We start from the raw sequence: 18,826 nt of genomic DNA, 5'->3' as shown, positions 1-18,826 counted from the left end.
ACCACCCTCCCAGACGAGGCCTCACACAGACCGCCACTAGATGGGGCTAGTTGACTGAAACCCAGAGCACAGGCTCAATCTGCTGAGCAAGCTACACCACCTTGTGGTTGAAATTCCCTGCAGCCTGCAACAAGAGTCACTGTTTGCTCAGCTACCTTGGAAAAATAGAAATTATGTGTATATATGTGCTTGTTACTCACCCACATATTTGTGTTAAGGAGAAAAATAAATGCACAAAAGGCATTACAAGTATGTGTGATTCTAATGGTGGTGGAATTTATCAAAGTCTGTTTGCTGAAATGCAATTTTGAGGAACTTTGAGGAACTCTAACTTGAGGTACTTCCAGTATTTCCAATTTATGCTCCACTACATTTAAAAGGGGAATTCCTTATATATATATATATATATATATATATATATATATATATATATATATATATAAAAAGATGTGTCCTTGGGGTTCCTTGTCATGTTTCTGTTGGTAGTTCCTCCAGAGAACTCTAAACTCAGTTTGTTTCATTTAAATAACTATTTATCCAATATTTTACAAAAAAGCAAAGGTTGAAATAAAGTCCAAAAAATTATTACAAATATGATTTGCTTTTCATCTTTTCTACCCCATTAAGGATCAGCAACCCTAAATGGCTGAAAACATGAAAACATAATGACTTTAATCTTGACAAACATCTGAAGTAAAGAAAAAGACACAGAACCTAAACAAAATCCTCATCCAATACAAACCACATTCAGTCTTATTACTTACAGTGTAAGTTATGAAGCAAGAACAGAGAAGTCATTTCACAATGACAATGACAATGACCTGAGGCCTGTAGATTCAAAAAGATGTGTTTTATATTAAGATGACGAGCAAGAATCAAAGCAAGGTTTTTATATGAAACGTTGTGCATGAGCGGCGATATTAGCGTCAACGATCTCCGGTCAAGGCAAATTCAAGACATCTGCCAAGGTCCCTGGGAGCATCCACAGCGAGGCCTCGTGAGCTGCAGTTAAACGGGAACATGTTGTTGACTGATGGCTTCCTGTCGTGAGAGGAAGAGACATGTAGAGAGGAGGAAAAGAAAAGAATGCGGCTGTGGTCTCACCTGAGCTCAGCAGGTACTCTGCAGATGTCTGGAGCCAACCTCAGTGGCCACAATAACACCTCAGGTTTGTTTGTTACGGGTGAAGCTACCAAGTACTTTCTGATGTTTCTCTCTTTGTCACTCTCCATCTCTTTTCTCTCTTGTTTTTCTATGCCGCTGTAGGCACACAGTAACATATTGACAGGGATGTTATTCAAGATGTTTTAATTCATTTTCTAAACTCTCTAAACTAACTCCTTGATCTTTTAATGTGAAAATATGGGATGACACGTTGTTCATGTTATGTTCGTGGACATAACACGAACAGAACAATCCATGACGCAAACCTCAAACTTTTTCAAATCTCTGTCTGCATTCCCTGATTTCAGATTCATATCAGCTTTTGATACCAGCAGTTTCTCTTTGGGGGGGGTGTCATGAAACTGTGATTATGCAACACAGACCTCATCGCCCACATGCCATTCCTCACCTATCAGAGAGGAATGGAAAGCAGGCCACCAGCCCACCAGTTGGACCTGCATGGCTTTGATATAGTCAATTTTTGGTGGCACAGACCGGAGAAGTAAGATCAACTCTTCCTCTGTTGGGTTTTGCATCGGCTTTCATGCAGAGTGTGTGGCTCTAGCAAAAGAGCATTCAGAGAGCTGCTGTTTGAAGTTGGCAGACTGAGATCCCATGCTTCGAAGTTACGGCTTCACATGGAAGGTTTTTTGAGGCAGTGACACGTGTCCGTCTGTCTGTCTGCCTCTCTGTCTGAGCTACAGCCGTTATAAAACCAGTGTGGGAAACCTCTTTTGTGCCAGTTTGAACAGGCACCCGTTAAAATCCACTGTGAAACTGCCAAGTCATAAGCAAACAGACAAGGTTCAACAGCTAAGAGCGCCAGCAGAGACGATGGCACAGACTGTCAACAGGAGGTCGTTTAGTCAGATTGAAAGAGTTGCGGATTGGACCAGCCACATTCACAACTGCGTTTCCCACCACACCAGGAACGTTAAACCAGTGAAAGCACTCAAATACTTTGCTGTGTATAGCAGACACATACATAAATTGCTGAGCTCATCACTGACTCCGCATTAATTTATCAGTAAAAACTTAAGACTAGATGTTGCACCTCTTTCCTGCTTGTTGTTGCGCTGTGGACAGAATAGCAGTGAAGAAAACTGCAACACGCTTTTGATTTTTTTTTTCAATTTTTAATTGCTGTTTTGTTTCTGAAAACCATTAGTAACATTTTTTTTTATTCAATTACAGCTGCACACGACGAACACATGATGGAACTGATGTAAAACACCAACAATTATTGGTAAAATATTTACATTAATGTACAATTTATACAGCAACTCAAGCAGAAATGTGCTTGGAAATGTCAGGAGATGAAGGTAATGAATGTAAACTCCAAGACTTCTTTAACTTGAAAGTTCAACATGTTATCGTTGCTCTGCTATCAAGTATGACATAAAAAAAAAGTTAGAACTAGGCTCAGCTATCAGGTTTAGGACTTGAGGAAAATGTGTGTTTATATAGAAAGGGCAGGGAGGGTATCAGTGTCTGAAATGACAGAGGGACGTTTGGGAAGTACGTGTGTTTTACTGGACCCTCCTTTGCCCAGACACATCCGAACAATTCTAAAGAGGTCTTGTCTGAACCGAATTCCGATGAAGGCATAGAGGAATGGGTTCAGGCAGGCGTGAGTAAAGGCCAGGGTCTTGGTTACCTGTCCAGCTATATCAAAATAAGTGACTGTGGCACAATCTGTGATAGTGGTATTATAAGCCTGCATGGCCTCCACTATCAGCAGACTATTGTACGGCAGCTGAGAGAGGACGAACACAAACACCACAGCAAAGATGACGCGTAGGGCCTTGTGCTTTTTGAAATTCTTGGCCTGCAGAAGTGTGCGAATGATGACGGAGTAACAGAAGAACATGACTAGTAGAGGAAGGCAGAAGCCCATGCAGATCTGCATGGACAGGACTAAGATCTTAGTCCGGTTGTTTGTGTTGTTCCAGTAGACCAGAGCACAGAAGGTCTGCCCGCTTAGGTCTTGCTTCACCTGAGCAAAGATAAACTCAGGGAGAGCCAGGATAGCGGAGACAGACCAGACACCCAGGCAGGCAAGTTTGCTATGGTAGAGTCTCTTTCGCTTCAGGTTGTGGGCCTTGGTGACTTGTACAATAGCGATGTAGCGGTCCACGCTAATGCAGGTGAGCAGGAACATGCTGCTGAAGAAGTTGATCTTGTAGACGGCAGACACCATTTTGCAGAAACTTTTGCCAAAGTTCCAGCCGTTGACGCCATCGATCGCCCAGAAGGGCAGCATGCACAGGAAGAGGAGGTCAGCCACAGCCAGGTTTAGCAGGTACACGTCAGTCATTGTCTTCAGACGGTTGCGCACAGTGGTGTAGATCCAAACAACCATCATGTTACCCACAGCACCGATGATGAAGATGCTCCAGAATAGAGGAGACTCAACCTGCCCACGAAATTCTCTGACCCACTTTCTGTCACACATGCCTGTGCTTTCATTTGACCCAGTGTCATAGTCTGAGTAGTCAGGAGTGTCCTGTGTTTAAAAATAGAAAACTACATTATCCAATGCAGTATTAAAGAGGATTGCATGCAACAGATACACTGCCTTTTTCTCACTTTTCATTTCCATGAATGTCAGGAATGTTTATATTGTGTTTCTGTCCTCACACAACTTAACTGCCTTCAGGGTTTCATAACATAACATGCTTCTAGCAGGGATATAGTGACATGACATCAAACGCTGTCTGTGATGTACAAGCTAACCAAAGTGCACAAAAAAACAAGACTGCTCTCAGGTGCAGTCGTTATGTCGGTGCAGGAGAAACCACACTACTGCATAAACTTCCTGCTGCTATCCAAGGTGGGTAAACGATCCTGAGGGGCTCCAGAAAGGGGCCCCCGCAGCAGAACTCAGTACCCCAGATTGCATCAGGCTTAGATGTAGGGCAGAGATAAACAGCAAGGTGAAGCCGGGGCTTTGTGTTTTCACAAACAGTGGAAAATTTGATGCTGACGCGGCTTTCGAATCCGACTGTGGCATTTTGAATATCCTATAGATCTCTGCCTCAGATAAATCTAATGTACCTGGATCATGAAGTACATTGTTTTACACATTCATTAGAAACATTTAACAACAAATAACTGACATAAAATATATTCAATAAGAAGTTTATGTAGTATGCACCGTACTATTTGGCATATTAAAACTGTGCTCTTTCACTGTATTCTTTCAAATCTGCACCATAAACACATGGAAACTTTTTTCTCGTCTGTGATTTTAAATAGAGTCATTTCCTCTCAATCATACAGTACATCAAAAACAATAATTATATCAGCATAGTTAAACTTCTTCCTCATTCTTTTACACTTATGTCAGATAATTATCTCAAAGTAATACTTACACTTTCAGTATAAGCGGGGACTGGAGTCGTAAAAGTTGTTGACGGGTAATCCATTGTTATCTACAAAGAACCAAAGGATATTAATATAATACAAATAAATCAAAACCTTGTAACTTTGTAAAAATGTCACGTAGATTAATTATTAATAAATATAACAAATGAAAAAGGAAAAAAAGCTCATTATCAATAATTCACCCACCCTCCAAATGATGAAATTCAGCCGTCTTGGTTACAGTGTAGTTTCTGTGTCAAGGCAGTTTAGCGTACTCAAAAAAAACAACCTCCCCTTCACTTACTTATATGGTTCCCTGGTAACCACAGATCACATGTTGTTCGCTCTCTGTAAGGAAAGTACAGCACACAGCTTTCTTTGCAGTACATCAGCACTGCAGCCAAATGAGCATCAAATCTGGAAGGCAGCTTGCTTCAAATTAGTGAACAGAAACAACAGTGTGTTTTTTTTTTGTTTTTTTGTTTTTTTTACTATGAAGCTGTGACTTTGAGATTGTACCCAATGAACTGTGGCCATCACGTTTAAGCCAAAACAATACACCCTGACTCCCTCCACAGCCGATTAAGTTTCAAGGCGAAGCCCATTTTCAACACGTTTTGTGTACACAGGTGGAGCGTTTAACACCACAGACGAGTGATGCATGAAACTGAGAAACATTGAGGTGTGAGTGAAGCACAAAACTGGAGGAGGTGGTTAATGATGAGCTCTTGTAAGCACAGCTGTTTTTTAAGCATCTATCACTGTCAAGACCTCAGGCTGTGTGGCCTATGATGACAGTATTCTCATTGTACATATAGGTGTAGTGTGAGGAATATCTTTTCATGAGGTTTTGATTTTCAGGGTAAATGAATGATATGATATGCCTCAGACCTCTTAGAAAAGCAATATCCCTGTTAGACATAAAATAAAGCAGCCCTGTCTTCTAGAAATTCTGTCAGTGTACAACTTAACTAAAACCTGCAAATACATTCTGTTTAATCATTACATTAAGAACTTAATCTGGTTTCAAATGTTTCCAATATAAACGTAATTTCTAGGAGACGAAACTTTTGAAGTTACAAGGGTGAAGCATGTTGGCAAATGCAATTGTTTCCTTTCTTGCTCAGAGCCAGATGAAAAGATTGATATCACCCTCAGGTGTGTATGGTAAATATGAAGGTGGAACCAGGAAATGCTTAGCTTAGCATAAAGACTAAAGGCAGACGACTTCACAAAGTTACTGAATCTTCGGTTTTTGCATGGATTAAACAAACAAGATGTCAAGGGTTTATCAGACAGTTGATTTTTTTATTTACCTGTGGACAGCGTCAGGCTAGCCTTTCCCCCCTGTTCCCAGGATTTATGCTAAGTTAAGCTAACTGGCTGCTACTATTAATTAATTGGATTTGAGTTTGTTTCATCATAGGCAATTTTAACTGTATGACCAGTTCATATAGTACGACTATACTGCACTACCAACACACTCATTCACTGAGTACTTCATAATGAACACCTGCTTAATCATGCAATTATCCAATCAGCCAATCGTGTGGCAGCAGTGCAATGCTTCAGTTCACATGACACATCAAACTGGGGAGAGGATGAGATCTCAGTGACTTTGACTGTGAACACTCTAGAGTTTACTCAGAATGGTGTGAAAAACAAAAACATCCAGCAAGCAGAAAATCTACAGATGGAATCGCCTTGTTGGTGAGAGAGGTAAGAGCAGAGTTTCAAATCATTACAAATGTGGTTAGCAGAAAAGCATCTCACAATGAGCAACACGTCAAACCTTGACGCAAATGAGCTACAACAGCAGAAGAACACGTCAGGTTTCACTCCTTTCAGCCAATAACCGGAGTCTGAGGCTGCAGCAGGGACAGGCTCACCAAAACTGGTCAGCTGAAGACTGGAAAAACATCGCCTGGTCTGATGAACCTGGATTTCTGCTGAGGCAGCAGATGATGGGGTTAGGGTTAGAATTTGGTGTCCACAACATGAATCCAGGACCCAACCTGCTTTGTGTCAACACTCCAGGCTGCTGCTGGTGGTGTAACGGTGTGGAGAATGTGTGTTTTCTTGCCACTTTGGGACCCTCAATACCAACCAAATGATTGAATACCACAGTCTCCTCCAGCATGATAACGCTTCATGTCACAAAGAAAGAAAAAGTTGGTCGCTCAGTCTTGAGTGCAAAGGGAGGGCCTTTACAAAATCCGTATGCTGTTCCTTATAAAGTGCCTGGTGAGTGTATATTCTGACGATTGCTGCCAAGGTAAAAGGCATTCATGTGACATGTCCTGGGAAAAAAAATATCTCTCTGTGAAGACAGGGAAGTGAAGAACCAAAGGTATTGCCAAAGGGAAGAAAAATAAAAAAATCACTCGCATCTCAGCTGACCATACTTCCACAAAACATGGCAAAGTAGAAAGTCCCTGTCATGCCAACTGTGTCACCTGAAGCCCAAACAAAACTGATAGTGAAAGACAAGCAAACGCAGCTTATGACCAGGATAGTTGCCAAATAAAGCGATGCAACTATATCATTATTATTACTTCATTAAACGCTGATGAAGTAACACATTCTGATCAACAAATCTGAGTTTACCAAGCCAACATTGACATGGTTTGAAAACTTTATTCGATGGCAGGTGTTTCAATCAGCTTTCTAGTTCTGCTTCCTTGTGAGTGGGTGTCTCGTGGGCTCTGTTTGAGTCTCACTGTAGGTCATTCAGTTGTTTAGTTCAAAGTTTCACTTCCCGGCCTGATATAAGATTTTCAGTCTTCGCTCATCGTGAACAATGCAGAAAGGATGAGCGTGTGGGCCATCAGCTCTCGGATTTCGACCAATTTACTGGTTGCGTTTCTCAGTTTTGATCACAGTGTGGCACAGGGAAACAACCGTGCCACGATGAGATAAGTAATTTCCTTTTGCGAACAGGTTGTTGAAGAAAGTGGTAAGCTAAGAAGTTTCACTCACTAACTGCCAAAGTGCAGCTAATTGGCTATATTGGTCTGATCTGTGGACATATGAAACACTTTTCTCTGCAGAAAAGAGAACAAAGTATTTACTTCCATAAGTCACTTCATGCATTTGTTGACAAAAATAGATGACAATGTTACATCGGGTCCCAAGTTGACGACAATGTTATATTTTGATATTTGCAAAGAGAAGGTGGTTTTGCTGAGAACTGCTGGTCTTCACTGAATTATGGCTTTTTGAACGTTAATTCTGACATTTGATTTTGCGTCACGTTGCAATGACGCATATAGTTATTTTTGCAGCATACAGAGGAACAAATGGACTGCCCATTGGTTCACTCCCTCAACAACCACCACCAACCCCACCCTCCCACCCCCTCGATATCTGATAACTTATATTTTACACTACATTTGAAATAACTTTGAGTTTGGAACGTATTCAATTTGGAGCTCCCTGTGGCCTTAAAAATACATATGACAACTTGACACCTCTCTAGCTGCTGGGGTTATGAGAAAAAGGCTCACTGGTAAGTTTGAGTTTGGGAAGCCATGAATAAGTCACCAGTATGAGATGATGCTGGCAGTATGATTTTAGCTTTTACAACATAACAGCGTGCTGTACAATGATGACAAAAGGGGAATCCTTGCAATCAGTGAAGTCAACCATACGTTTGTGTATTACATTTGAAACCAGAGATTTTGATAGGATACAGAGAACACTTTGAGTATGACTTCATTTGATTGATCTTGATTTGGTATTTCAAGGGAATTATATCACCAAAATGAAAACACATTGGGCAATCATTCTCAGAAAAAGACTAAAAGATGCTGCTGGCATCTGTTAATCTTGATCTATGCCACAAAGTGAGACTGTGCAGTGTCTGATAACTGAAACCTTTTAAAACCTTGATCACTGCCTCCTGATTGGCGGTATAGGGTTCTTACTCAGCACAACCAACATGGACTTGACCTAAACCAGGCAACTGATTAGGAGATAACGCTGAGCCATATAGACACAAATGAGCTGATACAGAGACAAACAATCTGTATGAAAAAAAAATGAAGCACAGATAGTATGTACTTTTACAGTTCATCTTTGATCTTGGAAGCAGCAGTTGAAAGAACAATCTCAACTAAAGGTCCACTTACTTAATTGCTTTTGACTGTATCACACAGTCTTAATTTTTCTTTTGGAAAAGGGCCACTCACAAGTCCTTAAAGGAGCTATTTGTAAGATTTTCTGTAGCTTCAAAGACAACATTTGCATTAACAGCTGTTTACTTATCAGTCTTGCTGAGAGCTTCAGCCATTATTGTGTTTACAACACAAGAGGTTATAATATAACCTCTGAGTAGTGCTACTTCATGAGGGCAGACTGGACACCACAGAGACTCGGTATCAGAAAGTGACAAGACAGGCCAACCAGCCCGGGGTTAGCTGGTTAGCGTGCTAACTTCAGAAGAGAAATGATAGAAATAGAATCAAAACAAAAGGGTTGCTTTCCACCTCTTTAGACCGCACTGAAAGAACTGGAAATGGTTCTTCTAGACTGGTAAATCTAGCAGCTGAGTCTTAACAGCTGTTGATTTTAACGTTGGCTATGTAGCAATAGCAAAACTTACAAATAAACTTACGAAAAATGCTAGTGGCATGAGGGGAGACTGAAATATTTGAACAACTATTCGACGGAAGTTTAGTCCAGAAATTCATGGTTCCCTGACGATGAATCCAAACAACTTTGGTGATCCTTTGACCTTTCCTCAAGCACCACCACCACATAGACATTTGGGGTTTTGAATGGAATAACTCAACAGCTATTGGATGGATCTTCATGATGTTCCCCTCATGATGAATTGGAATAACTTGGTTCATAGCTTTCCATCTAGCTCATTCATCAGGTCAAAATTGTACTTTTGTGCCAATTAGCAAATTCTACCATGTTATTGTGCTAAATATGATGGTGAACATGGTTAACATTAAACCTGCTGAACATCAGTATGTTAGCATTTTCATTATAAGCATGTTAGCATACTAATGTTAGCTTTCATTCTAGCATTGCTGCACCTAAGTCAGAGAGCCACAAGTGAGGCTGTAGTCTCACTTTCAATTTTCTTTTATTCCTGTAATTGCTCATCTCTGCAGCCACTGAGGCCTACATTTACAATTCTGAAATAATGGTAAAAATGCTAAAATTGAAACAATAGCACAGGTGAGAGTAAAGTCATACGTGCGTTATACAGCTAAATCTATCTAAAGACATTAACCATTATAACTTACCGGATCAAGTAAGGATGTTGCAGCAATTCTACTGTGGGCACTGATGACAATGACAATGAGCAAGGGTGGCTTTTATAGCTGATTTGTAAGGGGAAGAAGGTGTTGTCTTTTCCTTCAGAAGATATAGTCTCACTTTAAGTAAACATATAATGTATAATCTGATTCTTGTTTTCTTTTTAAAGCTCTGTGATACTAATATTGAGGAAAATATTCAAACCCAAGAAGACAGTGCCAATTTGGCCACACAGTATGCATTTCGATAAAGCTTTCTGGTTTTCGGCTGAAAATAACACCCCCACTGTTTTTAAACATCACACTGTACTCTGGACATCACCTTATATTCAGAAATGTGCAAAGTTTCTCACACACAAACGTTCACAAGATGATTCTGAAGAAAAGCTAAACAACAGAAGCTTTTGTCTCGCTATTGAAACCAAGAAAACCCCTTTGATGCCTTGTGAAAAGGAACAGGAAGTTGCTGTGAATCAGTAAATCACTTTACGCGAAGTATTAACATTCGCCCGATGTTGTGGCAAAGTACTGTCTCTGTCACGATGCATGAAATTGAGATACTCACCACTTCCTGTATACCTGCTGTGATTTATTTCAAGTGTTTATAGACAATTGTCAGGCATTTGCATCCTATCTGAAATTATCTTGTTTTCAGGTGCTTCTACTAGGAAACAGATGCTCGTATACAAGTATAAATTCACACACATAAGCACACAAAATAACATTATAATGTTTTATATGTTTTGACAGCAGATCAAAAAAGGTTTTTAAAGGATATTGTTTTAGTGTCAATTTGCCCCTGCCCCTTTTTTCTGCAGCTGTAGGAGGAGAGGTTCATCATGCATACAACCCATGCACATGGCATAAACCAACACAAGTTTCAGTCAGGACAGACTGTGGCTTGAAGAGTTTCACTCATAACAAAAAAAAAAAAAAAAAAACTGGCGACCACTTTGTTTTTTACTCTGCCACTATCTCAATTCACTTTGGTTAACACTTACAAGGCAAAAACAATGAGGTCTTTTATAAACAGCTTAGGCAGATGAAGTGGTTAAGAGTGTAAAAATAAATGTTTTATAGATTGCACAAGTGATAAGATATCCTTACCAGTTGACATTAACAAACAGGGGGAAGGATGCATTTTATTATCATTTGAACCCCTCTGGTTTCCTGAAATTTAATAAGTTCGAAAATCAGTTGAAAAGTTTCTTGTATTATCTGATTAGATTTTAGATAGAAATTGCAATGTTGGAGCCTGCCACTTAAAAAGGAAGAGGGAGGCAGGAAACAAACAACACAATTACAAGCTAAATTATATGCAATAAAATCTAAAAATAAGTAGGAAATCAGGCTTCTCCTGATGCTTCAAGCCATGTCTGTTTTAACACATTAAAATTAAAATTGAACATAACTTTAGTGTATAACTAGTCTAACCAAGAACATGAACTGCATTCACCCCCTCTCTTCTCTCTCTACACTTCTTATCTAGTAAAGATTTAAAAACTGGTATGAAAAATATCTTACCTATAGTGGTCTGCTACTCAGGACGATCATCCTCAGACCTATTGTGGGTGTGCTTTGTGTCATTTTACACTACTTCTTTCTAAACTCTGCTCTAGCCAGTGAGGCAGAAATGTCAAAATGTTTGAAAAAAAAAAGAGAGGGGTGTGCGCAGATGTACTGGTCTGCAAATACACATGAAGCAATACAATCAGCCTTAATTGGGCAACAGCACACATCTTATTCTGAACCCACATAATCCTATCTACTTGTCGTATATATTATTAGTAAAATGCAGTGATCAGAGGCCACTTAAAGCCATTGAGATCATACTTTCCTGTGTACAGTTTTTCAAGTTTATGTGGAGACATACAATTCATTTATTTGTGTATGACCCATGTATTATTGCAGTACATCGCCCCCTTGTTGAATCAGTCAGTTCCGAAACAATTACATTTCTTACATCTGATTCATCCACTTTATTACATTTGTCCAACTTTTTTATTGTTTTAAAAGTATCAGGGCAGCCTGGAGTCTTTCCCAGAATGCAATGGGCCAGAGGAGGGAGACACCCTGGGTAGGTTCACTGTCATATTTACTGTCTGATATTTGTCATAAGGTTGAAAATGTGCTGTTTGTAGGCTATTTTTCAACTTATGTGATATAACTTGAATTTTATGATGAAATATCCCCCAAACTTAAAGTAAAAAATTAAAAACAATATGACGATGGCCATCTACAATGGCCACACATAATTGGTAACAGCTTTTATTACCCCATACTTTGCACAATACAAACAAATGCACATCTAGTGTAATATAGGGTAGATGTATCATACTCTACAAGAGCATTACTTCATGAACATCATGTATATATTCATTTTTTTTCTCTTAGACTCCATCACCCACAGCGATACGAAAAGTACACAGTTAAAGTTTCCAGACAAAAATATTCTATGCCCTTTGTTTAGGGAAGTAGGGAAATCAATCTATAGGTCACTATCCATGTCATTCAATATGTAATGGCAGAAAAAAGAATTGCAGGAAATGTTGTATGGTTTCAATGATCAGACTTTCACAGAATGCCAGATCATAGGATATGTTTTTGGAAATGCTTTTAAATGTTTAGTGAAAAAAATGAAAGTAGGAGTGCCCTCAAAGGGTCCGGAAGCATTACTTTGAAGCATGGGGTTTGCTTGAAATCTCAATAACAGACTGGATTTTATCTACAAAAAGGGGCTACTAAAATTAAGACTGATCAGCAAAATATCAATTACCAATAACCCAGTTCTAATAAGCTAAACATTACCCATAACCATGTGATAAATAAGACTGCAAAGCTTTAGACAGTATGTATCTGTCCAGTTAAAAAATGGACAAGGCCTCTTCAAACAGGGACATGATAGTACTTGCATAGAGCACTGAGGGAAGTTTGCTAGCTACTGTAAGTGAGCTCCAAATTGAGACGTAGAAAAAAAAAAGCACAGCTGGAGAAGGCTATCATTTGTTACTATTTCACTTGTGTATTCAGTTGTGTGTACTGTCAACTTCCCCGCTCCCGCTCTTTAGTGAAGCCAATAACTACTGAAGATTCCGGATAAAGCATGAATAAACAATTCCTCATGGAAGTGCCGTTTTCTGTCTCTCTTGTCTTACAGCAGTGTAACTGATGGTTTCTTGTCCAAACCACAGTCAGAAAGGTTGGTCCTGTCTTACCCTCTGGACGTGTGTTTAACCAGCTGCCTTGGATAGAACTCATTCACTGGGCTCATATCTGAAACAGACAAGCAGTACGAATCTCATATTTGATAAAAAATCTTAATAAGAAAGTGCATCTTAGGAGTCAAAAAACCAACAGAACAAATACCAGTGTTTGGAATGGAAAATGTTTGTTTTATTCCTTATTGCTGAACGCTCACCTCTGCAATCGTTTTCTAATTTCTTTGATCTGCTCATTTTTCTTGGTCAGTATCTCCTTCATGTTGCGGTAGGCCGCAGTTTGCTGGAACTTCTTCTCCAGCTCCTGCAGACCGTACACACAAAGTATATACACACATGAAAATAATGGCACAGATGCTTAATGCACCCATACTAAAAAGTGGCCAGTATAACAAGCACCAGCTATCGACTTATCTGCCAACAGCAAATTGGATCATGTGATGTTTGGTGGGCTTGTGACTATATAACCAATAATCTAGTTATAGTCTTAGATATCCATATATATTAAGAGTTTAAATCATCAGGACTGTGTGGGTGTATAATCAGATTAGACTGACATAGTCGCCTGGTAACATAAGCAAACAACCCCACAACTGTTGAATCAAATTTAGCTAAATTCTGATTGGTGCACAGAAGTATGTGACATTATCTTTAAACAACAGAGCCCTGCCCACTTCACACAATAGAGAAGAAGAAAAAAAACCCAAATACTGAAACCACTCAGAGGATATAAACAAAACAGTTTTAACTGTTGCAGCATGGTAAGAAACAGATTGAGAAAATTTGTTTCCAAGGCCTTTTACTTCAGATGATGGTTACTGTCAGTTGTGGGTAAAGACCACAGTGACCACAGTTTACCTTTTCTGCCAAGGCCAGCTGCTCCTGTACTCGAAGCAGCTCGTGTTTGGCAGAGATCAGGTTCTCCTGCAGATCCTTTTGGGAGGCAGCGCTGGTGCAGAGAGACCTCTCATAGTCCTCCTTCAGAGCTGCCACTGTGTCCTCTAGACTGGTGATCTCCTGGGATTGAGCAGCAAGCTTAAAAGAAAAAGCAAAACAACACACAAGTTCAGATGGGATGAATGTTTATACTAGAGAATGGACACCTTCTATTCCTATTCACAGTGACAAACAAAAGTCACACTTTGATCAGCTAGATACATACCATTTCAGATCCAAGTTAGCAGACAAAAGCACAATGACAGCAAGTGTTCAGATCCAATACGATAATAACTGAAGAGTTAAAAAATAAAAGTAGAACACGGAAAGAAAACTTAAAATGTCACAAGCGAAGATGATGTTACTGGCTCATCAAACATGGAACAGTACCTGCTGTTCACCCTGCACCTTCTTAAGGTCTTTCAGAGCTCTCTCTGCCTTGGTTTTGTCATCTAGTGCACTCATGGCCTAAAACAGTTAATCAGAGAATCAGGTTAATTATGTAAATGAATAGACTGAAATATGTGGTCTGCTTATAAAATATGTGAGTCAGTTTTATACCTGGGATTCTATAGTCCGCAGCCTGGCTTTCAGTTTATTGTTTTCCTCCTGTAGTCTTGCTATCTCCTGGAGAAATATTTGACATACAGTAGATCAGCATGAGCATATGAGCGTGATAATGACAGCCAAACTTTCGGCAATTAATCTGCACAGGTAATCCATGTAACCTGTTACTTTACCTTGTTGAGAAGTTCAGACACCCCACCTTCATTCAGCGGTGCTAACTTGGGTTTGCTTGTTTCCTGGTTTAGCTGCTAATAAAGTAAAGACTTTTAACAGATACAATAGCAGAACAGTTCTTGTTTCTTAGTTTAAAACATGTTGGTTATGTCCTCTATGCTGTGCAAATAAACCACTATCCGTTCAGCCTTACTTTTCTTAGAAATGCAAAGATGACTTGTGTCCCCCTTTTGAGAAAGGTGTGAATAGACAAACCCATGAAAGAGTGAAATATTGAATTACAAAGGCTGATTTGTTTTTCTGTTATAATGTGTCCTAAAACCACACATCAGCCTCAGTGAAGTGTGACTCTTAAACCGCATTGCTACGTGACAAGGGCAGGTGTGCCGACATATAAAACTACTAAAAATGCAAGAGTGTTTCCCCGTTCTCTAGTTACTGCATTCTATGCGGGTGTAAATATGCTTTGAACGTATGATTAATGGCGACTAGATTGATGGGGATATTTAAAAGCCTATATATGATAGAGCTGCACATTATACTCACCTTATCAGTGGTTTTAAAGTCAGTCTTCTCAAATTCAGCTACTTGTTCTAACAACTCCCTGTTCAGGTAGAGAGGAGCAAAGAATTGGATGGCAGAATAATGAAGAAAAGAACAAAGAAAAAAAGACAAAAAAGAAAAAGCTTGAACCCTATAAAATATTATACAGATTTTTTTAGATTGAATTAAACATTTGTATATAAAAAAAGTTAATATTACGATTCTGTGAGCAACACTGAATAAATTGTGACTGATCTGATAATCTCTAGAATCACTTTATACAACTGTCACCTTGTCACCGCAATGTTGATGTTTTTGTGACAGTACAATAATCTACTATTTGACAGTTGTAAATGTTTGGCAAGGGAAATAAACACCCTTGTTGTATATGGCAGTTTAACACTTAAACTATAAGATATATGCCTGTGGTGACAGATATGCTCTCTGAGAACCTTAAATGTGGTTTGTTAAAAAGCAGCTGAACACACGTAGACCGTGACATGGGGCGGGGTCCTTGCTTTAGACACCGTATCAGTCACGTACGATAAAACTTCTTTATCCACCCATCATGTGCATATTAGAAAAAAAAAAAAAAAATTCAAAACACACAGGGTTTTAATGAGGTTAAAGGTTCCATAGGTCAAAAGCTACATGAAGTTCACCTGAATGTCACAGAAGACAAAGAGCACATTCAAACCTGTGCACATGTACTGTGGAGCTGCACAATGGTCAAACTGGTCAACAGCATTAGCTCATTTCAAGAAACACTGCAGACGTTTATACATTTTTCACTTGATATTGAAATGATATGGTAAAAAGAACAGGATGACGTGTTTAGTTTGACTTTCAGATTTGTTTTCAAAGGTGACATTTGAACAGCTCCTCAACTGTCATTTTCATCCTCTAAATTGTTCTACTTTGAATTATTGTTCATCTATAAAACAACACCTGTGCTCTAAGAGCTGACTATATTCGTGCCAAAAAGCTCAAATACTTCCTTAGCCAAAATGTCAAGGGTGCAAAGTTCATTCTGACAACAGGTTAAATGTGATTTCTCATTGTTACTGGTGTCACATGTGCATGTCCACATTGCTCTATGTTCAGGCTTGTGATATGAAAATAAACCCTCTAAAGCACTCTTGCCATCCTTGCTTAGAGATAACAGCAAGAACAGCCTTTTACGTTTTGCTGATATAGACTTAATTTTATATCACATGGCCACAAACCAATGACTTTGTGCCACTTCTTTAAACCAGTGACACTTCATGTGATCACATGACATTGTGCCACTTCACAAACATGAGCTGCTAGTAATTACTGGCGGTAAATAAATATGCAAATATTAAATTAATTACTTTTTTCTATTAAATAAAACAGTAATAAATTAAAATTACTGTAAATGTGAAACAATAAATACAGTTTGAATTGTAAATTTGAAACTTTCACCTGTCGCATTAATTTAAATCATTTTTATTTGAAAATATTTTTAAGGTAAATTTTATTATTATTATTTTTATTACATCAGAGCCCACAAGAAACACAAAGTTTATTTATTTATAAACACAAGTAATGACCTTAAATATTATCTATCACAACTTTGAGAATGCTTCCTCATTGCTCACCTGTTCTCAAGTTCTGAGATATCACTCTGCAGTCGGAGGTAAAACTTCTCAGCCTGGGAGAAGAGCTGCCTGAGCAGCAGCACATTGGTGTGGGCTGTGTTGATGAGCTCCATCTCCACCTCCCCACGCACCACCGCCTGCAGCCCATCCAGCATCTCCCTCACCTCATCCACTGTGAAGGTTTCCTCCACTAGCCTTCAGGGAGAAGCATGCACGCACACACACATACACATTACAGAATCGTCTGAACTGTTATGTTATATTTTCTTATATAGAATATGGGTTTGAAGTTAAGTGAATTAAAGTTGAATTTACATACAAACAATGACACCAAAAACGTAAGTATGAACAATCACCTGCTATCTTTGAGTTCCTCAAAGCATGAGTCAATAGTCTTCAGTCTCAGGACCCTTTTTGAACGTGCAAATCGCATGTAATTGATGGCTTCATTCTGGTGGTGTTCATTAAACCCAAATTCAGCCTACAAAGAGACAAAAGGCAATAAATTAGTAAGAAAGATTGGCATCGAAAATAATAGATGGGTATAAAGACCGGGGGAGATTATAATAGCAACTAGCTGACCAGCTAACATGAAGAGGATTTCCCCCTGCTAATATGTGACAGGGCCTATCCACATGAGCTTGCGCACATAACGTGGGATGCTTGCTATCTGTATGTATCTAACTTTACTCGTCTGTGAATCCAGGACGTGCACCACGTTTAGAAAGCAGAGTTAACGCTAAATATTTAGAATGCTAACTTCTAAGAGCAAACAGGTGGCATGGTTACCCATAAACAACAGCAAATGATAGCAGCTACTTACCATGGTGGCTGTGCAGCTAACGTTAACGCAACAGAAGAAGTTAGCTAGCTTGTAGACTGTGCTGATCCAACAGGAAAAAATGGATGTTTCAGCCTCTAATTTAGGCCCCGCAGCGAGCAGACTACGAGCTAAAGGTAATATACTGGAGTCGAAGCTCAAGTAAACTCAAATAAACTTAAAGTTCAACTCGGCAAAGAGGCTGACGTTAAACGGAGGTTATATCATGGCTATAAGATTATCTGGCAGATTGGCTAGCCTAGCTTCACAGGCAGTGTTTGCCTTGAGAATGCCTTGGTAACGGAGAATAGCGTCATTACCTTGGTTACTAGAGGTGCGTTCAACGGCGCTACGTACAACACAAACATTACAAAAGCAAACCGCTAAATGGACGAATTATTACTAATATAATTATATGTGAATGCAATATAACAAACAAAATTTAAACATAGATATTTAATCGTTATTATAAACTTCAATATTTTTGTATATAATGCTAATCTTTATTTTGCTGGTCAAAAGGATGTCATTTAAAGTAATATCCTGCCACTGATATCGATTTTAAAATAATGGTTTGGGGGCAAAAATGCATTTGTGATCTGCTGCTATGAACACAAAGTCATATAAAAGTTTGTTAACACATTTTGTAAAGAAAATGTTCTAAGAAAATGTTTTGTTAAATACAAAATGTTTTGTTAAATACATCCGCAGTTTCTGTGCTTTGTCACTCTGAAAAGGGTGATTCCTAAAAGGAACATTTTTATTTTTAGTCAAAGATGATGATATGATAACCATACCAGATCAGATTATTTTGTCTCCATCCATACTATGGAATTTCTGAAGAATTTTAAGTTGCAGGTTATAGATACTAGTGTTATGATAATTCAACTTAGCTTTAGATGGCAGTATTGAGCTACAAGTGTGCGATGAGTACAGGTCTTGTTACAGACGGGTGCCCTTTATCAGCACCTTGCACTGGAAGTATCTTCACTGCTTCACTTACATGTACATCACATGCATTTTCATGTTTTAGCAACTGGGCCTGGTACAGGGGTGTTCACAGAAAAGCTTAGCTCACAGCTACAGAAAGGCCTAGCAATCTAGGCTATATACTTTTTTGAAAGACTGGAATCTTGTCCTGGTTTA

The 18,826-nt window shown here is 39.0% G+C and overlaps 2 protein-coding genes across 4 annotated transcripts; both read right to left on the bottom strand.

The window, feature by feature from the left end:
- Positions 1-2,278: 2,278 nt before the first annotated feature.
- LOC111645795 (C-C chemokine receptor type 9-like) lies at positions 2,279-4,970 on the bottom strand. 2 transcript variants are annotated; one of them, XM_087170688.1, is made up of 3 exons: positions 4,835-4,970; positions 4,539-4,598; positions 2,279-3,670 (listed from the first exon to the last, which is right to left on the bottom strand). In XM_087170688.1, exons 2-3 carry the CDS (start codon positions 4,590-4,592, stop codon positions 2,624-2,626), a joined length of 1,101 nt encoding a protein of 366 aa, XP_087026814.1. In that variant the 5' UTR covers positions 4,593-4,598; positions 4,835-4,970; the 3' UTR covers positions 2,279-2,623. The 2 variants fall into 2 exon arrangements, with proteins under 2 accessions (XP_087026814.1, XP_023250873.1); XM_023395105.2 differs by lacking the exon at positions 4,835-4,970 and adding an exon at positions 4,738-4,827.
- Positions 4,971-10,519: 5,549 nt separating this feature from the next.
- On the bottom strand, positions 10,520-17,985 carry lztfl1 (leucine zipper transcription factor-like 1). Of its 2 annotated transcripts, none has more exons than XM_023395037.2 (10): positions 17,684-17,985; positions 17,217-17,341; positions 16,861-17,055; positions 15,242-15,299; positions 14,695-14,769; positions 14,516-14,581; positions 14,345-14,422; positions 13,877-14,053; positions 13,219-13,322; positions 10,520-13,073 (listed from the first exon to the last, which is right to left on the bottom strand). In XM_023395037.2, exons 1-10 carry the CDS (start codon positions 17,684-17,686, stop codon positions 13,055-13,057), a joined length of 900 nt encoding a protein of 299 aa, XP_023250805.1. In that variant the 5' UTR covers positions 17,687-17,985; the 3' UTR covers positions 10,520-13,054. The 2 variants fall into 2 exon arrangements, with proteins under 2 accessions (XP_023250805.1, XP_023250806.1); XM_023395038.2 differs by having other exon boundaries at positions 14,695-14,766.
- Positions 17,986-18,826: the final 841 nt, after the last annotated feature.

The sequence above is a fragment of the Seriola lalandi genome, unplaced genomic scaffold, assembly GCF_002814215.2.
Source record: "Seriola lalandi dorsalis isolate HSWRI2012SDOR001 ecotype SW California unplaced genomic scaffold, Sedor1 jcf7180002054956, whole genome shotgun sequence".
Classification (NCBI taxonomy): Eukaryota; Metazoa; Chordata; class Actinopteri; order Carangiformes; family Carangidae; genus Seriola; species Seriola lalandi.
Note: the sequence above shows the minus strand (reverse complement) of the source record. Positions and strands in the feature narration are given on the sequence as shown.

Coding starts and splice junctions, on each gene's coding strand:
- lztfl1 (XM_023395037.2), bottom strand. Junction 14,582..14,694: donor TGTCTGAACTTCTCAACAAG/GTAAAGTAACAG, acceptor ATATTTCTCCAG/GAGATAGCAAGACTACAGGA. Junction 13,323..13,876: donor AGCTGGCCTTGGCAGAAAAG/GTAAACTGTGGT, acceptor TACGGTCTGCAG/GAGCTGGAGAAGAAGTTCCA.
- LOC111645795 (XM_087170688.1), bottom strand. CDS start 4,592: ATGGATTACCCGTCAACAACTTTTACGACTCCAGTCCCCGCTTATACT. Junction 3,671..4,538: donor TCCCCGCTTATACTGAAAGT/GTAAGTATTACT, acceptor TTTTAAACACAG/GACACTCCTGACTACTCAGA.